Raw genomic sequence first — 22,130 nt, 5'->3', positions numbered from 1 at the left:
ACATTTGGTTTAACACAGCTCAGGATGATCTCTATTGATTCAACAGTATTGAGGTGTGTTCACTTCCCCCCTCTCTTGTCCTGTATGCAGTATTGCTGGCATGTGCATATTCACATGAACAGAGAAAGGGATGATTGTGCACAATATACACTTATTATAATATCGATCTGCTCATTTAAACTACCCAGAGCAGGAGTGATTGAAGAGGTTCTAATTCTTAACACGTATTGTAGATTGTGTGTTGCACAAAATATATATTATTTTTTTCATTTAAACACCAATCATCATTAAATAATAATAATAATAACCAGGAATTTATCTCACTGTGAGGTGTTCAGAACCTTTGTCAGTGGGCCAATTCTTAGAATATAACTGTATGTCATATTGTTCCACCATTATTGGTTTCAGACGCTGTCCCTGCTCTTTTTAATGTGCTGTGTCTGTCAGGTTGTATTCTGTGAAGAGTGCAAAGATCAGCTTGGGCTGGCTACAAAGCAAGGGAACGGAGAGGAGACAGGGTTTATTTCCGGTCCAGTATTATATGTGATACATAATCAGTGTGAGGCTGACACACTGCCTGCCTCATCGTTTGCCAGCCTTTAATAACATTACCAATTTATGTACGTAACTGATTAGTCATATCCCTGATTGTTGTTGGTTTTTTTTGCTAAGCTTATTGAGTAGTTATTAGTCCTAGCCTTGCAAAGCCAATTCACCTTGGTGAAAGAGGTCTGGGTCCGTTTTATTAATTTCCTTTATCCAGGGGGCATAAGCAACGCTAGCATGCGGGAGTGTCTCTGGCAGCCATTAGACTGACCTATAACTCGTCACTCAGCGTGTTACGTGGCACAGAGATTCAGATTTTACATCATACAGTTTGTTCAAAACAACTGGATTCAGCAGACCTCCCTGGGGTGGAAGCTGCAATCTTGGTTCTGTACGAAGATCCTGAAGTGGCTCTCCTTTGTTGTCATATTATAGGACCTGACCATTACTAAAGAAAGGACAGTTATTGGTCGGGTGTATCTGAAGCTGGTTGGAAATCATTTAAATGACAGTTGGCCCTGATCCACCTGCAGGTGAAAATGAGTATGAGCTGGCTGATGGGGTGGATGTGGCTCAATGGGTAGAGTTGGTCGTTTATCAAGTGGAAGGTTGGCGGTTCGATCCCAGCTCATACAGTTGCATGCTGAAGTGTCCTTGGGCAAGACACTGAACCCCAAATTGTTCCTGCTGTTGTTCTGCGGTGTGTGAATGTAAATGAATGAGATTAGCTCATACTGATGATACCTTACTATAGCAGCCTCTACCACCAGTGAGTGAATGTTGTGTGAATGTGACGAGTAATGTTGAATTGCTTTGAGTGGTCAGAAAGACTAAAAAGTGCTATATAAGTACAAGTCCATTTACCATTTGGTGACACTTGGCTAAGTAGTTCTGGTACAAATGCAAAACCAAGCTATGGAAGTTTTACAATGTTTGTAATGTGTTATTACTGTTGCATATGCACAGGTAATGTACACAACAAATGGACAATATTCATAAATGAATGAAAGTGATTTTTCCAGTAGGCTTCATCATTGTTATATCTATATCCAGTTGTTTGTAATGTCATATACTTCACCACATTACTTTACAACTCACGGATTCTTGGAACTTACTTGACAGCTTATGTGTTTGTACAAAAAGGACCCTGGGGGATACCTACATCATCATATTTTCACGCACAGGGCCACAGACCAAGCTGCTGGATTTGCTCACCTGGGAGTGACAGATAGTTGCATGAAGCCTTGTCTGAAACTCCATATCTGTGACTGCTGGTCATACCTGCTGCCACCGGGACAAGCCTGGAACATTGTATTGAATCACAGACCATCAACAGGGCTGGGACATTGTACCATGTAATGTCATGTGAACTCACAATTAGATTGTGAGGACAGAATCCAACCAAACAACAAGACAGCAGAGTAAAATACATTTTCACAGATATGTATTGGATGTGCGCTGGTTCTCTCCAGCTGACAGGTTGGGGATCTGTTTCAACACTTCATTGACTCAGCTCTGTAGCAGCTTGTACTTTACCTTCCTACATTATTAACAACACAAAGGCTGAAAGGGTAAGAAAAGTAACACCAAGTCAATGAGGATGCATTTAACTTAGTGAAATATAAAGCACTTCCTGCACCCTACATTTTTTTCATGAAAGCGACAGTGTGATCTCCTTAGCAAAATGGTGAATGTGAAAATTGGCGTTAAGAAATGCAGTCAAATTAGAAGTGACTCACACATTGAATACCCAGAGCTTTGGAATTCAGCTTTTAGCTTTCATGTATAATAGTTATAATGTTCAGTGCACTGGTAGAGAACAGGAGGAGTCTTCTCTCAGCCTGGAGGGAGTCTAATTTGCATAACCACCTAAACCAGCTAAACCATAAACAAGTTGAAACAATTTTGATGCGACGATGATTTATTGATTCTAAAATTAATAACTACATATATCTAGAAGACAGTTGCTGTTGAGAATGATTACTAATACAGTTGTGGGGGTTTTGACCAATCAGAATCAAGTATTTAGCAGAGCCATGTAATTTGAAATAAGCATTTTACTCAACTGCCCAGTGATAGACTCTAAATCATTTGCAGTAAAGAAGTTGGTGACCGCTCTTTCCTAGACATACTCATCAGCTCAGCATCAACAAACACACAAGTGACAAAGTTATCTGATGCTAACCAGGGACTGCTGGTTATCACTGAGCTCTGTAGCCACACCATATAACATGATCCTACTATGTGGGTCAGCTTCTTTACTGGGTTTATCCTTTGACTCATGTTCTTCATTTCAGTTGATTCATTATGTAAGTTAGAACACTTTACAGCAGTTGAGCTGAAAAAAATATTGAGTTGTTACAACATTTCACTTATTTGGAGTTAGCCTTGGGTTGAATCCATGTGGATGAAGCCTGTGCTGCTTTAAATCATGTATCAATCAATCAAACAGACTTTATTTATAAAGCGCTTTTCATACAATAACATTGTATCTCAAAGTGCTGTACATAAAAGCAACCTAAAATAGAATAAATTAAGAGATCCCACACCCAGCCCCGACCCCAAACCCACGGGTTAAGAACACAATATATGCAACAATAGTAATAAAAACAATACAAATAAAATAAATAAATAAAAAATAAGTTTCTCAACGAACTGAGGAAACGCTGTCATGATATCTTAATGAGGAAACACTGGAGGTAGAATAAGATGTTAAAACTCAACACAGGAAATTAAAATCACCAAAATAAAATACACTTCTAAGATAATAAAACACTAAAATATTAAACCATTAAAAGAAAATAAGATGCTATATTTAAAGTAAGTAAAATAAACAAGTACATGAATAAATAAAAGTGAATACAATTTGAACTAGATCATAAATAAATAAATAAAACTTATAAGAATAAAACTCAGTTAAAAGCAAGACTAAAAAGGTTGGTCTTGAGTTTGTTTTTAAAAATGTTTATGCTCTGTGCATTAATAGTGTAGGATCATGGCCTTACATGTTTCGAAACCCATAGGTAGCTATGCAAAGCTGCAATGTTTGGGTGTTTTTGTTGAAAAAAGGAGGGACATTAATGATGTGTAGAGAAGTAAGGAGGGGGGGATACCTGATTCAGGCAGTCCTCGAGTCATGTTCCTCCTGCAACATTTCAATCAAGCAGTCACACCCCTCCGACTTCATTGCACTGCTCCTGTGCCTCTTTATAAAGATTTAAGAGATTCAGATTACAGTCAGGATAATCTCTGTTAAATTGAACAAAATACTTTATTGCTTCAAGTCATTCATTTTATTATAATCTTTAGATTTCATCTCATTAGTCTCCTTCTTACCTAGAGCGGTGGCTGTTTGAGCTGCTTTGCTTGGGGTTAGCACGTTAGCTTGCTCAATTAAAATGAAGCTATAAAAACGTTAAAGTGGTTCTCTGTCATTAAAGGGTGAAGACAATACTGTAAGAACACTTTCTTTGCTTTTACAATGAATCTTTTAAAATAGACAGTAGCATAAAAGTCTCTCCTTTAACTCAACATATCTTAATGCAATAGTCTAACATCAAGGAAATACATAACACAAGATGATCCATGGGAAAATAAAGAGCTGAACAACTCAAAAAGAGATGATGAATGTAAAACAGGAACAACTTGAACATACTGAAGCTTGGACTGCCTAATATACGTGAGGCTCAATATACACCATGCAGTGTGGATGGTTGCCAGGTTTAAATAAATGGGCCACAGTTTAGTTGACATTTCCGACCTTTTAAAGTTAAACTTCTCCTCATGAAGACCGTTATGACTCCTCGAGAAGAGGTGAGTTTGTGTTCACCGAGCTGTGGGAAAGTTGAAATACCTGCAGGTCTCAAAAATACAAGTTATCCTCTCCAAGTTGAACTAAACTTTTCAGGACTTTTTCTTTGGGAGTTTACCTCCAGATAGAGAGAACATATTGGTTCTTTAGAGAGTAAACGCTGTCTCACATATTTTTTTGTTGTGCATGATGATTGAAAAGGATTGAGTTCAGTAAACAATGACACTCTTCAAAGACTCATTCATGCCAGCTGGATTTTTTGATGTGTGTTTTGGTCTGTTTCATGTCCATCTTTTCATCTCGACTGAATGATCGTACTGAAGTGTTTTGATTAAAGTCAACATTTATGCAGCTGAAGGGATGGACGTCAAGTTTTAAGGACTTAAAGGTGCCCTTGTTAACGTGGAACACTTTCTCTCCTCACAGCGGGAGCTTTTATGGTTTCAATAATAACTGTTATTATTCTAGATTGCACAGTTGAATCACTACTGCACAGCTTTCCAAATGCTGTCATGGATGAATGTGGTAATTAATACAGTCACCACCTTTGACATGTCTGTGTTTGGATCTGGTTTTATAACGCGGCAATTTTGAGGATATTAAGATGACGAGTTTTCCATTATGAGAGGCACTGCTGACTTGACTGACAAGTGGGCAGTGCCTGCCTCCTAGCCAACACTGTAGCTGTTGGCTAGGAGGCTCTAAGCCGGCCTCTTTACCTCACACTAGCTCGACAGAAGTTAGGTTGAGTTCAGTATTACCAATATGGCTCCCGCCGACGATTGGCTTCAAAACAGCGCTTCAGAAACAGATGGTTGATGTCACGGATACTACATCCATTATTTATACAGTATATGATACTGTGACATCATGAGGTTTCTAGGGCGGTACAAGGTGGTAAAGTGTAAAATCACTCCAAAACAGTCTCAGGTCAGGTTCAACAAAAAGAGGGGTTTATTTAACCACAGGTGTAATCACACAAAACAAAAAGGTAACTCAGGTCATTCTTCAAACAAGGTATCAAAAGGTAACTTAAAACTTCCCGGAGGAGAAAATAGTTCCTCTTAAAAATAATCAAAAATGAGTCCAGTTCAACTTAAAGTCTCTGTTATCAAAAAAAGGTTCCTTTCAGTTACTTTCCTGTGCTCAGTTCCCAGTGCTCCTTTTTCCTCATCCAGCCGTGTGCTCCCCTCTCCCAGTCTGACTTCCAGCTCTTTTGTCCTGCCTCAATCAAGGCTCTTAAGCACCTGCAGCTGTCCAGGTAGTGGTGGCTGCTGGGAGTTGTAGTGTGCTTAGTGGTGGCCATTTTGTCTGGTTGCTGATAGCCATGGATTATGTAGCACCCATCCACAACCTGTCCCCTTGTGATGCCACAGTACCAACATTAAACATGGAATATTATGCTAATATGAACAGGCCAACATTTAACATTTAACTTGAATATTCAGGACTGTGTAAGTCTCTAGTTTAGGGTCGTAACACTTCTTCACTATGACATCTGTACACCATTGGGAGCAAGATGGGATGTGTGTGGTGGAATGTTAGATTCCTGTTTTATATTTAAGTGGAGGAGCAGCATTCATCCATCTTATTTGTCAGAGAACGGGCATTCACTAGATGTATAGATGTGAATGCAGTACGTAATCTGCGCCACCTTAGCTTCAAAAGCGCTCCTTGAGTCCCTCGTCATTGTCCTTGGGTAATTCCCATAGAGCTGCTGCGCACCTGGCCGATCTCTCTGTTAAACTTTCTGGTTCAATGAAAACTGTTGAAGAGTAAATGTGACCAGAGAAGAGCAGAAAGCCAAACAAAAACATGTCTTGCATTTATTCTGCTAGTATCTTGTCTAACTATGAAAAAAAGAAAACAGCTGCACATTTCTTTTTTTGTGATAACTATTAATCTTGCCATTGGCTAAGCTATGAGCTACCCTGTGGGTTGGCATATTATGCTTCCATTTTCAGGTTACAGAGTTAGCCATCTGCTTGTTTACTATATGTATTACACAGTATGGTTGGGTTTGTGATGATGTAGCCTGTGGGCAAGAGATGAGCAGGGATGCAGAGAGATCAGCCCATCTAGTGATTATCATGACAATTCTTTAAAGTCAGTATGCAGATTTCAGCTCATCTAAAACTCAAATGCCAAAGTGTTAACATAACTCATTACACCAGCACTGAAAGATCTCCACAGGCTGCCAGCACAGTGCTCGATTTAATTCAAAACATGACTTCGGGTCTACATAGCTCTAAAGAGTGTGGCACCTCAGTGCCTCTCTGACCTGCTCACTGACCACAACCCAGTCACATCCCTCAGATCATCAGGTATGAGCCTCCTGAATGGATCTGAAGTCAAAACAAAAACAGGCATTTAATAAGCATATGTAACAAACTCCCAGCTGATCTGAGGTCTGTGGACACTGATTTCTTTTATCAGGGGTCTTAAGGCATTGATTCCTCTCAGACCTTTGGAATTGAACTGTTTATGTTTGTATGTGTGTATGTGTGTGTGTAGTCCCAGCTGAGTGCTCTAGCAGGAATTTATCATGGACCGTAATACCTTTTACTTTCTCTGTGTATGTGTGTTGTATAGACTGTTTAAAGTTCATTTCATTAATGTGTTGTAGTTCAGTCTTTGCACCTCTGAACTGAGTGGGTGAATGTTTCTATTGATAATGAAGGGGTTTTTTTTATCCTCTTTGAGTTCACAGACATTTACAAGCAGAACCAAACTTAACAAAAGTAGAGTTTAGAGAGCAGAATTCATCAAAGCAGTGACGTTAGCTTGGTGCATTGCAGACGTTTGAATCATGTCTGTGCTCTTGTCTGAATATCATCAGTGTTAGAGAGGTTGGGGGTTCAACCTACTTTAGCACTGTTGAATGCTGGAAATGCCATTCTTTCTTCATGTTTTCATTAAATGCATTTAAATGTGTTTTATATGCTATCTCTATGCTAGCTGTTTCATTAAGGCCTTAATGTGTGACAGCTGAAGGGACTCAAAGGATTTTTTCACCACAGAGATGATGGTGAAGGTCTGTCATCATTGAGTCTGGGGGTCCTTAATGTTTTGATGTTGAAGGAGTTGAAGCAGGCTGGCATGTGGCACGTCTCCAGTGAGGTGATGAAGAAGTCTGTGAACACCGGAGACAGCTGATCAGAGCTGAGCTTCAATGTGGAGGAAGAGACGGAGTTTGATACAGATACTCTGTGGGGGTTCACTCTCCATAAAGTAATGTGAATGTCTCCTTCCAAGATGGAGAAAGGCACTTCTATCAAAATCCTACTACCATGGTCACACTGGTACTAGCAACCAATTATATATTTTACAGCACATCATCAGACATAGCTGGATGTCGAATTGTAGCCTTAGAGGCTTCACTGTTGTCAAAAGGAGACTTCTGGTAAAGGCTTATATATCCATCTTTTTCTTCCTTCCAGATGCAATGTTGACAGCAAAGTGTCTCGAGTGGCGTGGCTCAATCGCACCACCATCCTATTTGCAGGGAGTGAGAAGTGGTCTCTGGACCCTCGCGTCATCCTGATGGAAAACACAGCGGCCACAGAATACAGCATCAAGATCCAAAATGTTGACGTCCACGATGAAGGGCCGTATGTCTGCTCCATCCTCACCAATAAGAAACCAAAATCTACAAAAGTGCACCTCATTGTCCAAGGTAAGACCTAAACAGGCGTGTCTGTCAGTCGGTGATTGTATGCAGACACAAGAAACAAACAGAAGTGTCAACAAAGATCAGAGCATATCATTGCTATATTCACGTTTTTGATTTTTAGAGTTGAAAAGTAAAGTTTTTCTTTTCAGGATTGGACCTATGTGAGTCTTTAGGAAAATCAAATAAGAAATCTTCCCTCCTCTGTTTTAGGATGCTGTGTGGAATACAGCCAGCAATACAACCGGTGATTGCACCGGGATTCAATCTCGATTTAATTTAAGTTTGCTGATAGATATTGATTTAGGGGACAGTACATTGAAAAATGTCCTGGCTCAGTTTCATTGCAAAGTCCTCCTAAATCAACTCGAAGCACTCAGACTTTCTGTTGTCTCTTCAGATGAAAATCTATTTCCTCCATGGTGACTTTTTATAATAATTAGCAGCAATGCTCTGAGTCTGCATCTGAAGTTTGGTCGCGAAGCTGTGCTCTGCTGACACATAATTAAAACTTAGATTAAGTATTTGTTTGAGAAACCTTATATCGTATCACAAAGAGAACACTATAAGAAAAATGGAAGCAGTTTGCACCGTTTAAAGATTTGGTACAAAGGATGACCTTGTTTTTTTCTGAATCATGATTGACATTGAGCATTTCATACTGTATAATTTCCAAACTGTATAATTCATGATTATATCTCATCAGCTCTTAATTGATGCAGAGAAGCATCAGGCCATGGTTTTAATCCAACAAGAGAAAAGCACATTCTGCTGCTGACAAGTTCATACATCTCCAATTATACTTTCTCCTGGATTCTATCTGTCCCTTTTCCTGACCTTGAATGTAAGCCATCTGGCTACTGCAAGATCACACTCGAAACTAGAAAGAGCCACATGGACCAGGCGACATAGGGCTTTGATACACTGACAAAACACTGGTGATGGTGCTTTGTGTTGCTGCACAAAAGAAGGGATGACACCACTCTAACAATATTCCAACAATAAATGAGCACGCAACAGAAACAGTGTGGAGTACAAAACAAGGCCAGTTTCTGCTACAACTCTCCACTCAGGACTGGTGCAGGGGGTGGCCTGGGGTGGCCATGGCCCCACTTAACATCTGATCAGCCACCCCAAAATCCTGAACTATGATTGGCTAGTTGGCCTGCAGAGGTGGGACTAATGTTAAAGTCAACTATTCAGGCTGTGTTGCAATGTTGCGAACATAACACATGTAACAGTGAATCATTTTACACAAATCCACAAATTGTGTTTACTAATGAAGCTGAGGCAGAACTTTATTTTACCCACTCCCAAACAACAATTTATTCAAGCTGTCCTTAGGGATCATAAATAATGCATGTCATGCTATTATTCATTGTTAAACAATGTGAGTCATTTTCTAATCAGTAACACATTCTAGTTTTATGCTCTGAAACCTTAAACTGGTCCATATTTGCAGCAAAAATCCAAGGCAGTCCAGATAAGTGTTAAATCTGAATTGACTCCTTTCCTTCTGAAAATCTGATAATTAATTTTGTAAAAATGTTTTTTTTGTCCCTATCAATGTAATGAAAGATAATTGGACTGTTTTGATTTATTGGCACTGAGTAATGTTCATGTAGTTTTTGAGCTATGCTTGCTTATACTTGGTGGAAAGATACCAGCCAAGGACATATTTCTACTTTAACTTTCAGCAGGAAATGATGTTTACATCCAGAACATGGGGAATGTTTCATAAGGTTAGCCCGCCTTAAAAAATGTATTAAAACTTAACAGATGTTGAAAATGTGAGAGACCCACACATGATAGAAAGAGACAGCTACAGTATGACTAATACAGCACACTACACACTAACAGATTCCATTGGGGAATAACCAAGTCCAAGGTTAGGAACAGGAAATTGCCACAAAACTCTTGCTGTCAAATACGGCTTCAGAGTGAACAAACATGGCGGACAACAGGCAGAAAGAATTAGTGACAGTCCATCGCCTTTGGTGCTCCTCTTAGACAACAGGTGACTGGATTGTAAAAATTGAACATGGTTAATATTTATGTTTTCTTTCAAGATGATCAGGGAATAAAATATACTCTTAAAATACCTCACACCTCGGGAGATACTGGCACGGTAATCTTTAGAGCCAATCACACAATCAGGACATTGCTCACTTAAGTTGAAGGAAGGGAATCATGCTCAAAATGGACTTGATTATCATGTAGTCTCTACCCTGCATCTGATCTTTAGATTGTTTGACAGCATGAGCCTCAGGATAGTTAGAGCATCATCGTTCTGAAGCTCTCTCGTTTAACTGACAGTTCTACAAAGCTGCATCACGCTGCACAACCCAAACCCTGCACCAGCTGTTTAACTGACAGGGGGATGAGCCGAGGCTATCACTGTCAGGTCTTCTACACTGAGGTGTCCTTATTTGTCATCTGATAATGGCAGAGAAGGAGGGGGCTGTTTGATGCATGGGCATGGCCCCTGACGGTTTACACCTCATCCTGTCTTCTCAGTTGTCAATATGTTTGATTGATGTTTGAATACGAACACAGATTGACAGGTAATCATTTAATCATTTTGCATCCTTCTAGAACAAAACACAGCACGGAGGCAGGTAACCTCTACATAAGGTTTTTTTTAATTATATTTACATCATATTAATTTAACATCTATAAATATAATGCACATTTAATGTGTGACATGAAACAAAGTTGATCTGAGGGGAGATGGATGTGGGTTTTTTGCTAACACAAAAGTGAGAGCCAGCTGTAAAATGTATTCCTCAGCTCTCTCATGTGTTGGATTATAAATCTCTTTCAGATGCGGCCTGAGATTGAGTGTCCTCGGGCTGCAAAAACATGAATGCTTTCATTTTTAGAGATATAAGAGTGGCTTTTTTACAATGCAAGTGAAGACTTCATCACTGAATCCGTGTTGCAGACTTGTTTTTCTGGCAAGGTGCAGAAGGAGCAATGGGTGAAGGGAGAGATGCAGCGTATAATAATTTCCACATTCTGCTTTATATGCTATATATCTGTGTAGTTCGTCTCTCTGAGCGAAATGCAGAATGATACTGTGGTTGCAGTGAGGAGATTTAGTGATATTTATGTAGGCAATCCCTCTGTTTATTTTGGTGGATGGTGGCTGTGCAGGGGAACAGCGTTGCCCAGTGTTTCTCTCATGCTGGCACTGGTTTTTGGCCCAGCAGTGCTGTAATGCTGCTTCAGCCTGATTACTCACATGCCAATACACAGAACAGTTTTAATATACAATTGCTGCCACTTTGTAAGAGTTTTGTGTTGTGAGCACATTCAGCAGGAAGCAGCAGATTTATGTCAGAACCCAGAGTTACAAATTAATGAATGCAGAGCAGTACATCCACCTTTGTGGCATCAGGAAGCCCACAGGGGATTCCAGCCGAACCTTTCGTCCCCACAGGCGCTCTCCTCTCTAACACCTCAGAAATGGAGATTGGTGATGAACCTGTACACAGAGGAGGACTCTAGAGGCTGACATCAATCAGCCCAGTGACCTTGTCAGCTGATCCCCGCAGGAATATAGGGCAGCTGGTTCCATGGTGACTGCACACAAGGAGTGGACTGGCTGCAGTTAAGCCCCACCAGCAGAAAGAACAATATCTCAGTGTGCTTTGTAATGCATACTATATGTATCCCAAGGACTAGAGGGGGTAGGAGAGGAGCCAAGGACTCTGGGTCCTCATGAAGTGGTGGTTACACTCTGATCCCAACTTAAGGGAATTCACTCCTGCTTCTTTAATAAAGAAAGAGCTGATTCCTTATCAGTGATTATCCCTGGTCTGAACTACACATTTTCATCATTTATCAGACTTTGCAGTGGCTTAAGCTTCAAAATAAGACCACCCAGTAGATTGTGTGTCGCGCTTCAAAGTCAAGCCACTACAAAACAATGCAATGTCAGGTTGGAGTGTCAAAATGGAGTGGTCGAGATGGTCTGAGATTAGATCAGTGCTAAAGTATCTACACTAGTTACATCACCAACATACGCACTCACATCATCACCTACATCACCAGCATGCATATATTTGCAGCTCATATATGCAGTAGCAAATGAGAGCTATTTGGCTTCAACAGCTCAAATGATTCCCATTAGAATCAATGCAAGATCAAAACACAAAGTATAAGTTGAAAAAATGCAGTTCTTCTTCAGTGCATCAGGGGTAAACACATACCCTTTTTGCGCTATGTGGTGGTAGAAAAGGCAACATTTAAATCTCTAAAGAAAGAAAATCACCTCAAGGGGCTCTTATGGGGTGTTGACACCAAATGCAAAATAAATAAAATTTGCATGAGTGAATTACATGTAAAGTCATTGTAAAGAATAGACGCAAGTTGTGGTCGGGTGGCACAAATGACAGAATTTGCGCAAAGCTAATTATACACCTAAATTAAGCTAATTATACGTGCAAATTAATTCACAAGAGTTAGAAAATCTGAGCTCCAGCGAATCATTCAGGCCTCGATAGCCAATCAGCATGCAGATCCCCCTGTGACGTATGACACAACGTACCGACCAGCGGAGATTAATTCATTGGGAATATATACAACAATTTGTGACACTACCTCCTTCTTATGGGAACAGTTATAAACAGGAGCTCACTGTGAGGAGGTCACTTTGTCTGTCACTTGATTTCAGTTATCAGTTTCACTATGAAGTTAGCACTACCCCCTTTAGCCTAACCAGCTTCCCCATTAAATGTAGTCGAGCTCAACCTTGTTTAATGACAACAGACTGGTGTTGCGTTTGAATGGAGCCCCCCCCCCCACGAAAATGTAAATGCTCACTGTAAAGAAGAAAAAGAACAAGGTTAAGTTGGGTGTTTTGACTAAAATGCCTTTACATACCATTAATGGTTCATCATATTCAATGATAACATGATGTTTGGCACTGTGAAAGAGTAATCTCTCTGTCAGTTAGTTTGATTCCCCTCTTCAGCAGTCTACATGTCAGAGAATCATAGATCAGGATTCTTCACCCCAAGCTGCCCCTGAAGGCATCGACTCTTTGGGGTTAAGAGTGTGGATGCTTAAATCAGGACTGATGGGCAGATTAGCACTTTACATATCAGCCTCTGCCATCAGTGTGTGAACAAGCGCTTCAAGTGGTGGGAAAATGACTGTGAGTGCACTCTATTTATCATTTACTAACTGTTATCAGGTTTTAAAGCCTGAACATAAACTGCATATCTCACCGGCTAAAACCCTTTCTATGACACCAGGGCACCCATTATTGTTACATACATGGTTAGAAATTTGTTTTTGCGGTATTCAAGCAGCACATTAAGCATCTTCAGCCATCAGAAACACTCTTCTTCTTGCCTTTTTGTGCCCCAGCTGGCTGATAATATCTGAACAGGTTCAAGGCCCCTCCTTTACAGCATGCTGACTCAAACTCAGCACAGGAGGTGCACATTGTGTTCACTCCATGCAGTCTCCTCTGTCTCATCCTCTGGGCTGGAGTGTTTTTCATGATGAAACACAGAGCAGGCCACTGGAGGAGGATCCGGTATTTTTTTGTGATTTTGGTTTTGCCTCAGACTTAAAGGAAGGCTGTGTTGTGTTCCTAAAGGAGAATGAAATAACCTGTAAAAGGTGTTCACACAAGGTAAATTCTGAGATCAGGGATGATATCCAACTTTCAGCAAACCTGAGGAGAAATGGATTGTGAGGAAATAAAGGAAAGGAAACTGTTTCTCTCTAAATCTCTAAATTTAGTTTCCAAGCTGAACCAGAGAGGGCTCTGTGATTGGAGCTATGCACATTGAACTGAACTGAACGTGTTTTTGAAAGAAGGCAATGTATCTAATAATACAATAAATTTAATAGAAGCGTACTGTTGTCGGTACTTTTTCTGAGTGAGTTAGCTCCATGCTCCAGAAAATGAAGAAATATTTCCACATAAAACAGACACACTGTAGAGGAAATTGAAAATGCTGATGAGGCATTTGACTGCCTTTGTCCAGTGCAACCAGTGTGCATGGCATTAGTTTACCTACACTGTTGGAAAAGGAGATACATGACATTTTCAAGCTGGGTATATGCCTCTTGGACGGTTGGCAATTATTATTGTCTCTATAAAACTAAGAAACCGGCTGTGAGTTAGTGTAAGCCATTTGAAATGTTTTGGATTGAAACTGAGAAAATTAGACACATTTATTTTGGAAATTATAGCAAAGAGAAGCACAAAGAGAGAGACGACTGCTGAGGAAGCCTGGTATTTGTTCCAGGATTTGGACAGTGCAGACCAGCAATCTATATCTGAATAAAAAGCGGATGAAAGTGACTCGTCGTGGAAAGTTTCATCCTATATATAAATATACAGTACATCCTTAAACAATAAACACAGCATTCTTTATATTGGGTATGTATCATAATAGATAATACAATTTTTAATCTGGCTGTCAAAATTACCTCTCGTAGCCTTTCTAGTAGAAATGGAATTCTGGCCCTTCTAGTATTAAAGATCACACGTATATATTTGCAAACCTATTTGACCAATGTTAGATTCTTCATCTATTGATTAGATTGTTATATTGATTTATGTAGATAACATCAACATGTCATTTTGTTGGTAAAGTAAATATTCACCCAGAGCGTGATAGGCCATTCTGAGCAGGCAGTTATGACACCAAAGTACGCAAGCAGCAGTGTTAGGAAGCATTTCGGGTGCACATGGGCAGGTTGTCGACAGCATAGACTCTTTAAGATTTGGTAACAATAATACATGTATATGCTACTGCTTAAAATAGAAAAAAGCCCCTCTCACTACATGGACAACATATACAACACACATTTTGTGTCATATAAATATACAACGTTTTTTTTTAAAACCGCCTTATATACTAGCAGTACGTACTGATCTGGACAAAATTCAGTATGCAGTATACTGCCTACTAGGTAGTATGAAGAAGGCGGTTTCGAAAACAGCCAAAGAGTTTAAATCTGTAAGCATGTAACACAATCAAAGAAACAAAAGCTACAAACTTTTCATGTGAAACCACGCAACATTGTGACTTGCAGATGAATCACTAACTGCACTTAACGGTCTGAGATATTGAAAATCCTTCAGCAGATTTGCACTGCTCATTTCTGACTGTTGTAAATCTGAAACAATATTTCTCTTCCTCGAAAAGCTGCTCTGATGTCTGCTGCTATTTCCATCATGCACAGTATGACTGGCACAGCTTTTCTGATATAACAGATCAATCTGATAGTGTGGGTTGCTGAGGGAAACACAAAAATTGACTCACTCAACAATCAGTATTCCCTCCCTTAGAACCCATTTTGCAATTTTTGTGCCTCTATGAACAAAAAAAGGAGGTGACCTTGGATCGAGCCTGAGCATGTGGTTGCAAAAAAACAAAAAGCTCATTAGAATCCACGACTGAGATTCGAAAGGATTGAGTGAAGTGTTTGAAAGAGTTAGCATTGTTCTCTATTTAACCCTTTGGACTCCAGCACAAGTCATGAATGTTGCTGCAGTTTAACGTGAACCATAACTTCTATAAGCATTTGTCAACTAAATAGAAACAAACAGCTTCATCCCTGAAACAGAAAACATAAAACAATACAAAGAAAATATTAAAATCATACATGGTAAGGTCACTGCAGCAGGCCAGAGCCCCCCTAACAACTCCCTGTCCCTATTCCCAGAAAAACAGTGTGCGTCTGTTGATGCCATTCTGCACCAATTGTGATTGTGGCGGTGACTGAAAGGGCAATGTCCATTACTTTCCAGATGCACAGTGGATCAGGATTTTCCTCACTTTTAATCGTTATTCACAGATTCTGCCAAAAAAATAATAATAATCTGAGATGAAGGATATAGTTTGCTGCAAGAAGTGTTGTGGTTTTTGTTGCCTTTTTGGAACTATGCAAGAAAATCCTCATTGTAGAAAACAAAAGGAACAAATTAATCCACCAAAATCTAAAACCTATTTTAAGTCATGTTATAATTCAATATCTATTGACCAATCTCTGCATGCAAGTAATGCTAACAAAACAATTGAAAATCAAAAATTTGAAGTCATGCACTGATGTCCTTTGTTGCTAATGACTGGCTAACCCTGCAGCCCCAAGAAATAAGCCATCATTCCCAGAGGCTAAATCATCTAAACACAATGAGGGATGAGTCCCCAGATTGCCCTCATGATGAAACATTTGTAATTCCTCGATGAGGTGGTATCATGCATTTGTATATATTTCAAACAAAAATCAAGTTCAAATGTTTGATGTTAATATTAAAGGTGGTTAAAGGGTTAGAGAGACTGTAGCTGAAGCAGTAAAACATTTGTAAGATTTACATTGGAAACTAGTTGGAGACCGTGGGGGAAATAAACAGACAAACAAAACAAAAAAGATGGATTTACTTGTATTTACTTTTGTTTCTTCTTACCTATGACAGCTTAGACCCTCCACAATACAAGCTAGGATTTTGTTTTTTCTCTGCTGTTATAAACCATGAAAGAAACATGACCCCTCATGGGCGATAGGTGACATAATGAAAGATAGTCTAGGATGCCATCAGTGTTGCATCTTTTTTTTTCGGTCATACATGAGAGAAGATCCATCTATCTGTGTCCTCTTCTCATTTAGCACACCTCTGTCCAATGCCTGGAAACAAAAGCTACCATTAGTGTGATAAGGTCAATATTAGGGATTTTCTGAAGCCACTGATTTCCCAGTTGTTAAAATGGAAATTTATATTCTTGCCTAACCAACTAGTTTTCAAGACTAACACAGAACAACTCTAATCTGAGTGTTGTGTATTTGACCCAGCTAAACACCGGTTCAGAGTCTGTTGGTAAATTATGTCAAATATGTGTTTTCCAAGTGTGGCTAATTTGCAGAGCTAGTACCACCAGCCTTTGGTCCTCCCTGCCTGTGGTGGTTACACATTAGTCTGTGTTGGGTTAACGCAGCCTACATACAACTTGGTCTCTGTTTTCTACATCATAAAACTGATAATCTGTGTTGCGCTAAAAGATGCCATCTGTCATCTGTGCTTCTTTACATCCGGGTAGTCGAGCAATCTAGCAATTTGGCATTTTCCAGTAACCAGAGCTACAGCCCACGCTAGTGGCAGGTGGCTGCTCCAATATATGTAATTTCAGTACCGATTACGAAGGGTGACAACATTGAATCATTTAGTTGGCTAAATACCTCTAGTTCAAATAAATAACAACAAGTATAAAAGCAGTAATGACAAGATTAGAGATACAGCTTTGTGATGCAACACCCTTATTCTTAGCTCCATGGCGACAGTGTTTTTAAAGGAACACTCTACCCCACATCAGCTGCACAGTCACTGATGCCAATCTTCAGCCTGCTCCTTTAGTCAATATCAATCAGTGAAGACAGCTGAAATTAGCTTAGAGCAATCTCGTCCTGGACACAGGCAGGGTTATTACCCAGGTTTCTTTTGATACAGCTTTGTACCTAAGAATGTTTTTTCTTTGACACAATGTTAAATAGCTTTGGTGCTGCCAGAAAGAGTGACTGCCTCCAGACCAGTGAACTTACTGTAACTTTGTAAGTGTGGATATGTTTTATGATATTAAGTATCAGCTTAAAGGGTCTTATTAAAGGTTCTGTCATTTTTAGCTAGTTGTGAAACAGACTGACATTTATATTGATGCCACTCAATGAGCTCCAAAGCAAATGAGTCAATCAGCATGAAGACAGATTTCTTCCATAAGTTATTTTAATGCCTGCAACCACTGGCAGGAGGACAAACAACATGCTGCAGGGTTACAGGGTTAGAGTTGTCTTTGATTTGTTATTGATATAAGCAGATGATAAGTGATCAGTGTCAACAGCAGTTATCTGTTTTTGCCTGTAGGAGTGAAGTAGGGGTTGTTTTTGTACATTAAGGCAGCTGGTGTTGAAGTTTAGCTCTGTAATAATAACATAGCTCCGGCTAATAGAGCAGCACCATCATTTAGCATTATATTCAGAGCTTTAATATGACAACGTATTATTTTGTCTTCAGCTTTGATAAGAAAATGGACATGTAGGTGAAATTATGTGTGTATTTTTTCAAATATTATGAGGTTTAAATTGGACATCATCATGATGACGATGTCAGACTTTACAGGAAACAGGGCCGACGTGACATTTTAAAAAACAGCTGCTTGTTAAGAGGTGGACAAGTTGATTGCATAAATATGAGAGACCAATCCTAGAACACATTTGTTAATTCTGCTCCAAAAACCTTTGACTTCAAAAAATGTGGGAGGCTAAGTCAGCCCTGATATTTGATGTGTTTCATATATTTATTCAATGTTTTATACCCTCATCGGTATAGCACTGCTGAATATGAAGGAGTTTTCACAGTCAGAAAAGGTACTAAAGGATGAGAGGATTGGGAGCAGTGAGAGCTTTCTTATTCAATCAAACTATCTCCGTATTGCAAAGAAGTGGGATTCCAATCAATTAAACACATCTCACTCAAAGCACAGGGAGAAATATTTGTGAAGAGCTTATAAACAGCTGAATTCTGCTGTGCTCATTTGCCGGGGTCTATCCACAATGCAAGAGGAAATCAATACAATATTTAACTCGCAAACAGAGGAATGCCTCCATCAGCTTTGAGAAGTAGAAACACGCGCATGCAGTCGCAGTGATCAGCTACACAGACACAAACAATGAACTACATTCCTGTCTTTGGAATGATTTTAAAAGCACATCCATTACCTGACTCTGTAGCATATCAGAGCAACCAGCAGCAGAAGCTTTGCTACACTTCAGTCTTGATGAATTCAAACAAGAATTTCTTGAATTGCAGTTTCATTAAATGGAATTTATGGAACGGATCTTTTCACATAATTACCTTCTTTATAGTTGCATTACTTATCTAATGAAATCCAGTAATAGAAATTAAAGCAGCCTGGCAATTTGCTTGATTGAAGTGCTGTATTTGTGCATACGCACAGTCAGTTTGGTTCCAAGTGATCCCTCTCTCTCTCTCACACACACACACACACGCACGCACGCACGCACGCACGCACGCACGCACACACACACACACACACACACACACACACACACACACACACACACTCCTGCCTGTATTCTTGTCTTCTAACACACAGTCAAGATTTCTCCCCATTTCTCTCCTGCAGTCTATTATGAGGAAAAGTTTCTGTTTGAATTTGTGTAAATGTAACTCCACAAAACAATGTTACAAATATTTTCTTAACTGATTTCATCAATTTTTATGAAAATGAGTGTGTGCTCCACGTTTAAGGAAGATAAAAACAGGAAGATTATAATAACAGTTGGGATTGAAGACACCCGGACCCAAATGGGGTCTTTCTAATTGCATCATTCCTGAGTCTTCTCTACACGGCTGACCCGGAAACTGTTCCCCCTCTGCCATGATAAATGATTTTCAAATTTTTAAATGCACCTAGAGAGGAGACACAGATGGAGGAAAGAGGATACATCTGAAAGAGCTTAGGACCGGGATACACAGATGGATTTTACATATAATTTATTTGATAAAAATAAGTAAAAACTGCTACTCCACACAGGATTTGATTATTTTTGCACAGCGCTCTTGCAGCACTGATATACAGAAAATAAAACAACATGAGGTTGATACATTAATACACATTATAACTATATACAAGATGATTTTAAATACAAAGTGATAATAATGTAGCATTTTTCAGTTTCTATTTCTGTAAATTGGTAAAAACACAAAACTTTGTGTTGTATAACTGTGCAGATCTAAACAGTACCAGTAATATAAAAAGCCACAGGAATCATAACAAATTGCACTATACATACAATATTTTAAATAAAGATGAAATGTTAAAATTAAATAGTAATACCACTACAAACAAATTATGTTAAACAATGAACTTAAGTTATATTTTGGGGGATTTTTTTCCCTTTATTATTCTGACAGCTGAGGAGAGGCAGGGAATGTGGGGGTTAGAGAGTAGGGGAAGACATGCAGCAAAGAATCATGGATGGGAGTTCAGCCAGCAACCACTATGAGGATTATTCTCTGTAGAGCTCATCAATAGTACCTGACATACTTCAGACTGAGGCTGTGGAACAAAAGTGTACTGGGCTCATGTTCCTGTGCCTAGATATCCAGTCAGCTTTAACGTGAACTCAAATGACTCAGAGAGTAGAGGATTCTGTATCAAAGTTCTTGAAGTTTAAGTTCTTACTATAAAACTGTAGCAAAGAAATAAAATGAAATGTTGATAAAACAGCGTCATGGACTTAAATAGACATGATAAACAAAAACAGGGGCTAACATAAAATGGAAGGTATGCCCTAGTATAGCTTGAATAAGCTAGGAGTATATTGCCATCAATGCTAGTGAAGCTAATGACTGAATAATGACTGGCATCTATCGTTGTGATTTATTATTTCATTATTAAACACTTTAAAAAGTATTGGAATAGGTTGTTTAAAATAACCCAAGCTAAAAACCTGCTAATGCTAACTAGTTTAGTTAAATGTGATATCTTTCTCTTTTTTTGTCATGTTAATTAGTGTGATTCAAAGGCGTCTGCCTATTGTAAACATACCAGAGCACAATATGAAATATTAAAAATGCAATTTCTGATAATTTCAAGCAATATCTATGTACATTCTTTATTAACACAACAACTAGGAGCAGTCAGAAGCAGGTGCACTTTTTTTTGTTACACCTACCAAAAGATCTGAGCTACTGAAATACTGATCAATGCCGGAATATGCGAAAAATTCCTTCCTCAGTTTGGACTCAAAATTGTTCTGCTAACATTTGACCCAATGCGTCCTACTAGTCTCAAAATGAAGGATGAAACAAGTTTGTTGAGACGCCATCGATTGACAATTGATAAATGTAACTTCCTGTTTCACAGTTTCCTGTCTTTACATCAGGCTGCGCTACCATCAAGCACCACTAGGGGGCTCCAGCAACAACCAAATAGATTTATTTGTCTCTTCCATCCTCTGGTCTCTCTCACATCTCTCTTTTAATTTCTCACACAAAGCCAAGACGTGAGGAAACAACGACAGTGCGGGACACAAGGAGACACATTAGTTAATTGGAAAAGACCCACAGCAAAAATGTCACATACCTGTGTGCCAGAAATAATGTATATTATGCACATACACACAAATATCCAGTGTCTTGTTTCCAACAGGTGAAACAAAGGTAGACCAAATATGTTGTTGTGCTCCAGGATAAGTGTGTCATCAGGCTAAGCACGGTTAGTTACTACTTCCATGTGAAATGCCATTACAGTGGACTGTGGGATGTGGAACAGTGCTGAAGTAGCAGCTTTGCATGTACGACGCACCAGGTAGCCATTCTTTCTATCCAAGAGCTTAAATACTTGAAATGTTTAAAGTGGGTAGCAGTGTGAGCTCTACCAAATTTACTTTTGGGAATTCCCAGTGATAGACCAGACTTCATATCCCCATTTTTATTATTGCATTCAAAAGAACATACTTTCTTTATAACTGTTAAAACCTCCTTTATTTGTGAAGTTTCAACTACAGGAACAACTGCTGTACAACATTTTCTATTATGAAGAAGCACATGCAACACTTTGTCGGGTTTCCATCACTAAGAGTACTTTATCTTGTTTTTATAACACAAAAGTCTCTTGTGGGGCTTTTAGTCAACATGTTTGCACACCATAGGCTAAAGCTGGGGGAACTTTATCAGGTCTTATTCTCTATAGAGGCACATTTACCACTGTTTTTCACAAAATGTGGGTTATCAGGAGGCATGCTTATCTAAGGGTGCTTTCACTGCTGGATCTTTTGGATAAATTATTTGAAACAGGCGGCATTTTTATTATTAGTCGTGTTTGTTTGGACGTACACCTTGGCATACCATTTGATTTGAAGTAAAAGAAAAGCTCATGGGAGCTGAGGAGAATGTGCCATACTACATGGTTAGAGAGGGAACCAATCATCTGTCTGCAAAATACCTCCTGAACCTCTATTGGTAACTATAAGATGTTTTCAACCGTCGGCTCACCATGGCATAGCTCCTTGGGTTCCTATTTTTTGGAGTATTTTGGATTTAACAATGTACATGGA

At 39.2% G+C, this 22,130-nt stretch overlaps 1 protein-coding gene across 1 annotated transcript in view; it reads left to right on the top strand.

The window, feature by feature from the left end:
* The window catches only part of opcml (opioid binding protein/cell adhesion molecule-like), a 232,020-nt gene that overhangs the window by 114,789 nt on the left and 95,101 nt on the right, over positions 1–22,130 (top strand). Inside the window, exon 2 of the mRNA XM_034684416.1 lies at positions 7,798–8,033. Within this exon, the coding sequence (XP_034540307.1) occupies positions 7,798–8,033 (236 nt within the window). The remainder of the gene's footprint in view (positions 1–7,797; positions 8,034–22,130) is intronic.

This window comes from Notolabrus celidotus, chromosome 5 (genome assembly GCF_009762535.1).
Source record: "Notolabrus celidotus isolate fNotCel1 chromosome 5, fNotCel1.pri, whole genome shotgun sequence".
Classification (NCBI taxonomy): Eukaryota; Metazoa; Chordata; class Actinopteri; order Labriformes; family Labridae; genus Notolabrus; species Notolabrus celidotus.
Note: the sequence above shows the minus strand (reverse complement) of the source record. Positions and strands in the feature narration are given on the sequence as shown.